Source organism: Periophthalmus magnuspinnatus, chromosome 3 (assembly GCF_009829125.3).
Source record: "Periophthalmus magnuspinnatus isolate fPerMag1 chromosome 3, fPerMag1.2.pri, whole genome shotgun sequence".
Taxonomy (NCBI): Eukaryota; Metazoa; Chordata; class Actinopteri; order Gobiiformes; family Gobiidae; genus Periophthalmus; species Periophthalmus magnuspinnatus.
The window spans coordinates 3,531,686-3,541,183 of NC_047128.1; the positions used below are offsets into that span (position 1 = coordinate 3,531,686).

The 9,498-nt window shown below is 43.4% G+C and overlaps 1 protein-coding gene across 6 annotated transcripts in view; it reads left to right on the forward strand.

The window, feature by feature from the left end:
• Nucleotides 1-8,839, forward strand: part of sema6dl (sema domain, transmembrane domain (TM), and cytoplasmic domain, (semaphorin) 6D, like) — a 49,853-nt gene extending 41,014 nt beyond the window's left edge. For 2 of the 6 annotated variants that reach the window (XM_033991773.2, XM_033991772.2), the window contains exons 13-20: nt 35-208; nt 1,280-1,420; nt 2,321-2,398; nt 2,484-2,542; nt 3,693-3,749; nt 4,227-4,406; nt 5,811-6,052; nt 6,159-8,839. In XM_033991773.2, coding sequence (XP_033847664.1) covers nt 35-208; nt 1,280-1,420; nt 2,321-2,398; nt 2,484-2,542; nt 3,693-3,749; nt 4,227-4,406; nt 5,811-6,052; nt 6,159-7,232 — 2,005 coding nt within the window. In that variant the 3' untranslated portion in view covers nt 7,233-8,839. Of the gene's footprint in view, nt 1-34; nt 213-1,279; nt 1,421-2,320; nt 2,399-2,483; nt 2,543-3,692; nt 3,750-4,226; nt 4,407-5,810; nt 6,053-6,158 lie in introns of those variants that run through there. The other 4 variants (XM_033991774.2, XM_033991775.2, XM_033991776.2 and 1 more) reach the window with 4 other exon arrangements.
• The last annotated feature ends 659 nt before the right edge of the window (nt 8,840-9,498 follow it).

Below are 9,498 nucleotides of genomic sequence, written 5' to 3' on the forward strand. Positions count from 1 at the left end.
TCAAATTGTAATCAGAACAACATCATTTGTCCAGGTACAGAATGACGGCGTTGGCTGTGGACAATGAGGCCGGACCCTTTAAGAACTACACCGTGGTCTTCATCGGGTCCGAGTCCGGGATCCTGCTCAAAGTCCTGGCCAAGACATCCTCCTCCTCACTGAACGACAGCGTCCTACTGGAGGAGATCGACGTCTTCAACAAGGCCAAGTGAGGGCGCAGCTGCGACTTTTACTGTTGTCTGGGTTTAGTTTCTTTTAGGTTCAGCACATACCACCAGTCACAGGTCCTCATATATACCACCAATCAAAGGTCCTCATATACACAACAAAAGGTCCTCATATACACAATCAAAGGTCCTCATTTACACCAGTCAAAGGTCCTGATGTATGCCACCATTCAAAGGTCCTCATATACACAACTTGTCATAGGTCCTCATATACACAACCAATCAAAGGTCCTCATATACACCAAGTCCTCATATGCACCTTCAGTCAAAGGTCCTCATATACACCACCAAGGTCCTCATAGACAAAACCAAAGGTCCTCATATACACCACCAGTGAAAAGTCCTCATATACACCACCAAGTTCTCATATACACCATCAGTCAAAGGTCCTCATAGACAAAACCAAAGGTCCTCATATACACAATCAAAGGTCCTCATATACACAATCATATATATATATATGAAAAGTACTTTTTAATTTTCAGTCCTGTTTAAAAATGTAGTGGAGTAGAAAGTACAGATACTACTCTCAAATGTAGTGAAGGAAAAGTAAAATGTACTTAAGTAGAATTTTTTGGCACCTGTACTTCACTTAAGTACAGTACTTTACTTCTTATACTTCGTTACCTTCAATCACTGCAGGTTGTCTTAAATTATCCATAGTGAGTGAATTTGAGAGTGAATAGTTAGTATAGTAAGATTAACAACTAATTTTGAGAGCTTGCTTTGAAAGATCTGAACCTTGAAATGCCCAAAAAACAAAACACTTCACTTTCTATTTAACTGGATCTAACGAAAGTACGCAGTCACAAGTCTGCAGTTGGCAATATAAGCTCGATCTCTCCATGACCTCTACCGACAATAAAAGGAGGCAAAAGATTAAACGCATGAATGGTTTAATGCGAGCTTTGGGGCCTGTTTTGTTAAAAGGTTAAATTGTTGCTGACAAAATGCACTGCCACCTCACACAATTGATTCTATCTACTGAGACGGCAACAGTAGACGCGTTATCAGTGTTATCAGATCAGGTTTCATCCCTCTCTCTGTCCCAGGTGCCTGTCGAACCGGGAGGACAACAAGCGCGTGTTGTCCCTGCATTTGGACAAAGACACTCACAGTCTGTATGTGGCGTTCTCCAGCTGCGTGATCCGCCTGCCCCTGAGCCGCTGTGAGAGGCACTCGCACTGCCAAAAGTAAGAAAACTAAAGCCATGGAGGGTGTGAAGGTGTGGGCTTTAAGAATGGTGAAAAAAATGAATGGATAAATAAGATCATTGCCATAGCGATTAACGATTAATGGGCCCGTTTTCTGATCTGTGTTATGGTGTTGTTTCCTCATCACAAACATACGTGTGTCTTGCATATTTAGACCTGTTATAGTCCTGGTTTAGTCCTGGTTTAGACCTGGGTTAATACTGGTTTAGGCCAGGTTTAGACCTAGTTTAGACCTGGTATAGTCCTAGTTTAGATCTGGTTTAGTCCTGATACAGTCCTAGTTTCAACCTGGTTTAGTCCTGGTTTAGACCTGATTGAGTCCTGGTTTAGACCCGGTATAGTCCTAGTTTAGACCTGGTTTAGTCCTGATAAACTCCTAGTTTAGATCTGGTTTAGTCCTGGTTTGGTCCTGGTTTCGACCTGATATAGTCCTAGTTTAGTCCTAGTTTAGACCTGGTTAAGTCCAGGTATAGTTCTAGTTTAGGCCTGATTGAGTCCTGGTTTAGACCTGATAAAGTCCTAGTTTAGATCTGGTTTAGACCAGGATTAGTCCTGGTTTAGTCCTGGTTTAGTGCTGGTTTAGACCTAGTACAATCCTAGTTTAGTCCTGGTTAGGTTCTGATTTAGACCTGATTTAGTCCTAGTTTAGATCCGGTTTAAACTTGGTTTAGTCCTGGTTTAGTTATTGTTTAGACCTGGTTTAGTCTTGGTTTAGTCCTGGTTTAGTCCTGATTTACACCCAGTATAGTCCTTGTTTGTCAAACGTCTCTTACTAGTCCCACTTTGGGCGTCAGAGTTGATCTTTAGCCTGTGAATATCTTTTATGGCCTACAAAACATTAAAGCACCTCTAACCAATTGTTTGTTTGGGTGAAAATAGGGCATGCATCGCTTCCAGGGATCCATATTGTGGGTGGAAGGCTACTGGAGCTTGCGAGAGGATTCCGCCTGGTGTTGCGTAAGTTTAAATATTTTAATGCATAAATAATTCAGAGTAAATGAGATAGCTTTTTACTAAATATTTCTGCCTGTGTCATCTGTAGAAATGGCTTTGAGCAAGATGTTGAACTTGGAAACACTGCTCATTTGGGAGACTGTCAAGGTAAAAACGCTCATCTCCATACTGCCATACATCTCACAAAACAGCCAAAAAAACTGCTTACAAAAACATGAGAACACAAAGCCATCTTGCACACTTTAAGTAACCCCCTTTTTGATAACTTCCCCTGTTCGCACTGATTGACCATAACAATACGACCGCAGAAAACACCACATATTCAATTACGGCTTAATGCAAAGTCATATTATTGGGTTGTTATAATGTTATGGCCAATCAGTGCAGCCTATTACAGAATTAACACGCATATTGACCCAAAATACATGACCCTCTTTTTAAAGGGCCCATATTACGCTATTTTCTGATCTATGTTATAATGTTGTTTCCTCATTACAAACAAACCTGGAGTTGTGTTTTTTGGTTTTTTTTTGTTTCATTCACACACGTTTAACACACAAACCCTGCATATTTAAGCTGCGTTCTTTTCTCAAACGGAAAACACCACGTTCTACCTTGTGATGTCATCATGTGGTAATACAGGAAGTGCTCCAGTGTGTTTTTAAACTCCACACACCTTCATTTCTAGAGTCATTTGGACAAATTCACACCCGGAGTTTCCAGATTCTATTAAACGTAAAAGGTAGCTAAGGTGTTAACTTGAAAACTACCACTTCATGACATCACAAGGTGGAACGGAGCATTTTGAGTGTTGCAGATGTACAAGCTAATAAACCAGGATTACTCAAACATGCGTGAGTGAAACAAAACACAACTCCAGGTATGTTTTTGATGAGGTAACAGCATTATAACATGGCGTTAAGCTCACAAGAGTCTTTTTTTTGCATAATATAGGACCTTTAACTAATGCTACAATACAGAACATGCACACTTGAGTCATGTTCAGCTGGTACGAATAAATGGCAGTGGATTTTTTGGTTCAATTCAAGTCTATAGCTGAGGAAAACGCTGTAGCACTTTTGCTTTTAAGTGGCTGTTCCTTCATTGATACCAGTTGAACATGACCGTAGCTGAACCTCGTATTGATCGGACCCAGAGCAAGCGAAAGGACACCGTGAAAGAGTGCCATTTGTCACTATCGCTAAAGAAAATAAACTGCACTCAAGAAGTAGCTTTTTAGATTCTTAGCTTCTGAATGCCCTTAATGCTGATTACTGTGTCCTTTGAATTCTTTTAGCATTTTTGGGCACTACGTCTGCTCCAGATTACAAATCATTTGGCGATCCTACCTCTGGTTAGTTTGATCTTTTTACTCAAAATGGTTCATGTTACCTTGAGTTCAGCCTCTCCAAACCTAGTCTCTCAGCCTCCACCACCATCACCGCCTTTGTCATTCTCGATGTGACTCCTTGAATGCTAATCGTCACTTTGCTTCATTACCATTTGTCTCGAATCACCCCCAAAACAATTCTGCGCACATCTCTCTCTACCAAAGAAAAAAGAAATCACTTTGCTTGTTTTTTTGACTTTCTGTTTTGTTTTATCACCCCCCTTCATGCATGACCGAGCACCATCCCAATCATCTCCTTTGCTGTGTACCAACTCCTTACTTTTCTCCCACAAAAACAACAAATGTTTTCTATTGGACCGCCACGGTTAATTAATAATTGTTCAAAGTTGAAGACTAACAACAAAAGTGACTCGTTGCTACTAACCCCAACAGAATAACATGTCTTGCCCAAGTGTGTTAACCCTTTGTTTGTTACCACAGACATGGAGTTGTCCCCCATGCCCGTCACAGGGCGCCCCCGCGGAGGGCGTATTCTGCCCCCCATAGACATGCCCACTCAGACCCCCAGCACTGTGCCCACCCCAGAGCTGTACGACCAGGGCTTTGTGCTGCAGGACGACCCCTCCACGTCCAATTCTTTAGGCTCAAAAGGGGAAGAGGGTAAGGCCCGAAGGAAAGCAGCTAAAGCACTTTCCTCAAGAGCTCCTCGAAGCAGCTCAGTAGATTACACAGATCAATGCACCTAATGGCAGTTTGTATTTCTATTATGTTTATTCAGATATTGCTGATGCTTGGCACTAACTATGGATCGCTCATAACCAATCAAATTCAATGGAGCTGAACAATGACCACCCGCTCTGGTCCTGGAAGTAAATATCCACTGTTTTTTTCCCATTGACTTTTCTGAAAAATTCAAATATTAAGAGTTCAAAGGCTAAGCAAGTTTAAAACACAAGATTCAGCTAAATACTTAAATAACGTTGCAGATTATAAAGTTTCAGAAACAGATTTTGAATAAAATTATAGGTTTTGTGCTCAAACTTTTTTTTTTTTGGAAAGTCTATGGGAAAAATGAATGAGAAATGTACTTCTGGATCCAGGGAGGTCAGTGGTCACTGTTGATTTCTATTATATTTATTGTTATACATTACATAAGATTACAATTATTAAACTACTCTATTAAACTTTGGATAAAAACAGATGTTGTGTACCATTGTGTCTGGATGGGCATCTGGTGTAAAACTTAAGCCAAATTACACACGACCTGTACAGAACAACAACAAAACCTACTTAAATAGTATTGTTGTATAAATAAGAATACATATTTTGTCATGCAACAGCAATATTTTTTACACATTTTATTTATCTATTTTATTCTACATTAATCTCTTATTTCTTATACTTTCATATTTAAATTTTTTGGTACTTTAATCACATTTTTAAAAATCTATTTCCTTTACTTTTGTAGTACAACAGTATTTTCTTTCTTTTGCTAAGCACTACACCTGTCACCTACTTTCCTTATCGATTCTTTTGCACTTTTTCTTTTGTTTACTTTCTGGCTGCCGGTGTAAATCTATTAACTCTACTTGTAGTAACAATTCACCTATGGGCTGGTAAATCATTGTCCGGGCCTGATGTCTCTATAGTGGCTGTACTGGAATGACTAACACCTTCTATGTCTGTGGTTACTAACAAACTCTCTCCAAAACAAACGTGCCAATCTTCTCCCTAACAGCTTTTTGATCGATTGGGCTATCTCACCTAAGACAAGGCTACACTGCTAACTCTTTGGTAAATCGCATGGCAAAAGAAACAAATCACGTTTTCTCCACTAACATAGCAATTCTTATAGACGCTGGACGGATGTGGGTAACAGCTTCTGCCACCATTTATTTCTCATGGTCAAATATGTATGAGATTGTGTGAGGCTGGCTGGTTCTAGCTGAGAAAGTTATGCATGATTGTATTCACGAACATGCACATTTCAGCTGGTGACTGAGAGGCCTTTTTGATGGCTCGTCTGCAGTGGAGTGTTAACATAAAGATATATTTTTGTTGTAGGTATATGGGACATTCAGGCAGGGGACACGAACCAGATGGTGCACATGAACATCCTGATCACATGTGTGTTTGCTGCCTTCCTGATCGGAGCGCTCATGGCCGGACTCTTTGTCTTTTGTTACCGAGATTCGTTCCTGCGAAAGCCAAGACAGATTCACAAGGACCCAGAGTCTGTGCCCTCCAGCTCCGACTCAGCCGGGAGCTTTGTCAAACTCAATGGACTGTTCGACAGCCCTGTTAAGGTACAGTTCTCATTATAACACCAGCCTTTCATCAAAGTCACTGTTATAGATGTGTCGGGATGAAAATCTGGCAATGAGTTTTCACACAAGCATTTTGTATTTCCAGGAGTATCAGGCCAACATGGAGTGCCCTAAGCTCTACACCAACCTCCTGAGCAAAGACCTGAATGCACCAGGACCTGACACAAAGACCATGATCCTCAGAGGTGGATGTCAGCCACCGGAGCTCGCTGCCCTGCCCACCCCCGAGTCCACCCCTGTGCTGCAGCAGAAGGGTCTGCAGCCCATCAAGAACCAGTGGGAACGGGCTCACGGGAAGGTGTCCCGGAAGGAGTCCAACTCGGCCCCCAAGAGTCCCCAGTTCCTGCCTTCATCTCCGGCCCATCACACTCCTCTGGCCCTGGGGCACTCACACATCCCCAGTGCTGTGGTGCTGCCCAACGCCACACATGAGCAGCCCAGCATGGACTCGACCGAAGACGACACGCTGCCGCGGACGTCCGAGAGGAAGAAAAATCCAGAGTCCAAACGCAGCCATAAGGACCCCAAGAGGTCTGTGGACGCCAGGAACACGCTTAATGACCTTTTAAAGCACCTGAACGACTCCGTGGCCAACCCCAACGCCATCATCCAAGAGGAGAGCGGGCCCCGCCCCCGACAGCACCTCACACTGGAGCCTATGGAGGAACTGACTGAAATACCCCCCAAGGTCCCCAGCCGTGAGGCGTCCCTCTACTCCCCCTCCTCCTCGCTGCCCCGGCACAGTCCCACCAAGAGGGTGGATGTGCCCATTCCCCCCTCCCCCACCAGCCCCACGGGCAGCCTGAGCATGGGGGGCACACTGGAGCGGCCCAGGTACCAGCTCCACCGGAGTGCCTCTCATCGAGCGTCCCTGTCCACCTCCCCGAACGGGGTAACAATGGGGGTATCCGTCACCCGCCAACACAGTATGAACAGAGGGTACATGCCCCCCACCCCTCCCTCCAGACTGGACTCTCACTTGGGGCCAGGGGGTCACCCGCCCTCTGTGTCCCGACAGAGCAGCTACAGTGGGCACGGGTCTCTGCCCAGGACAGGACTGAAACGGACCCCATCCCTAAAGCCGGATGTGCCCCCCAAACCCAATGGGTTCTCTCCACAGACTCCTCAGATGCGAGTGGTGAACAAATACAGTTATTAGACTAAGCACTGACTAAAGAGCAGCTCTCAGCTGGACTACTGTAGAGCTTTGAGCCCTTAAAGGGAAGGGCGCTGGATGGGATGGGGTACGGCCCACTGTGGTTTGAGCTGGAGGTGTGTTCCCCTTTAATGATATGCACATTCACTCATGACAAAAGGGAAAATCACACACGGCCAAAGATACTCCCCGGAGGTCCCATCTCTGCCCTCGTCACGGTAACCACAGAATATTAAGTGGACATTAGTGAATCTACTTTTGTATTTTGGCTCGACCGTCCCAGTCCAAGGTAAAGGCTGCCTCACAGAGAGGAGCCTCTGCGCGCGGGGTCGAAGCAGAGGAATACTTGAAGAATGGGTCTCATTTGTCACTGCCCTTGAGCACTGTCTTCCCACTAATGTGAACTGAACAGAAACGCGCTGGCCTAAGCCTTTGTAAGTGAGACAGCCGGGGCAGAGGAGAGAGCAGTCAATAATCAAAGTGTGCGTGCTGCCTGATACAGTGTGTTTGTCAAATTAATGTCCGTAGAGAACAGTGTAGCTGATTTTGTGAGTGAATGAGCGCGTGTTTTTACTCAGATCCTTTATTATGGAGTGATTTCAGACTTACCCCCATGGTATTCAATATATGTGCTTACTTTCAGTGTTAAAAGTGCCATCATAACTTTCAAGTCATTGTGATAAAAACAAAGCCTATATATGATTCTTTAATACATTCATTTGCCACTCAGACGCCACGTTCAGCTGCCTGTTTGTAACCACACACAACCACACGAGGAACTCCAGAGACTCACCCACTGTGCTAGCCAATAATCGTTTTTAATTTTGTATGCATTGCTTCAGTGACCAAATACGGGAACAGTACTGGCTTTGGTCTGTCATCTGTCCCTACTGAAGGATCTGCCGTTTGTGTGGTGAATGAATAGGTTTGTGTAAAGACATTTGGCCTTCACTTAAAGAACGGTGCCACATGCTGAAGAAGCACCTTATGTCCATCAGTTATCACAAACACTGGGATCTCAACTGCGTTTTTTTTGTTTTTGTTTTTTTCTGTTTCAACCGATGCCTAAACCATATTTTGTGTCATTTTGTAGTGTTTAGGTGACTTTAGTTTAGGCTGAGGAGACTGTGGGAGAGGAGCTCTGACTCACTGGGAAATATACTTACATTTATCTTACATTTGCTGCTATTGGTTTTTAGATAGCTGTTGGTCATGTGGTTTCAAGTCTCTTGATGCTCATTTCAAATCTACCAGAACAAAGATGGCTCCTGATAGCGGGGTGCAGTCTGCTTGTGAGTTTGAGTGTTGAGTTTGATCACAGACAGAGGCCAAGCGACAAAACGTACTGTAAAGACGAGCATTTCTTGTCTCGTTTAGGAGTGAAACTGGTGGCTCAAGAGACGACTTTATGTAGCAATGGTATTACAAGGATCATGTGTGTCTCATCTCATCTGCATTATGAACAAAATGGATATGCCTTTTGTAATGTTTTGTTTAAAGGGACTATATGTAGACTTGTCGGGTTAAAAAAGCAGTTATTTGGCAGTATTAAACCAAACAAGGTCCTATGTTAGAGCATTTCAGTGCCACAGTATGCCACAAAAACACAATCCAATACGGTATTTATAAATCACAAGGACCAGTCAATGGGATACGACTATTACAGTATTGTTTATTTCAAAATAACAGTGGAGCTAGCATCGCGAGGTCAAATGCTACATACAGTCCCTTTAAAAAACCAACGCAACACCAATGTTTAAGCCCTTGTATCAACATTTCAGGGCGTGTGTATTTTTATTTTGTGTCCTCTAATAAAAAGAACACTACTTTTCCCCGGACTTCCTTTCTTCCTTGTTCGGTCTCATTCAAAATTTATTAACTGCGCTCGCAAACAATACGTGGATGTAGCAGCGGTGGGCAGCGTGCCGGTGGGTGGTGCAGCTTCTGACAGAATACAATCAAACTCAGAACCCATGTCCAAATAAATCCTGCTGAGGATGACAAAAGCTGCTGCGTTCAAATGATGGTATATGAAATGAGTGCAGCCTGAGTATAGGTGTCGTATTAGTATTCCCGGGACATGCTACTCGGATTTCTCACTTTCCAAACTATAGAAAAGGTGCTACTTCTAATAGTTCTGTTCGAGAAGTCTTTTGAAGTTTAGGATACGATGATAGACTGTAGCTAACCTGCTAGCCGCCCCGTTCCAAATAAGAAGTGACCATCGGCTTCATTTACACTGGCTTCAATTCACTTTCTATTGAAAAAC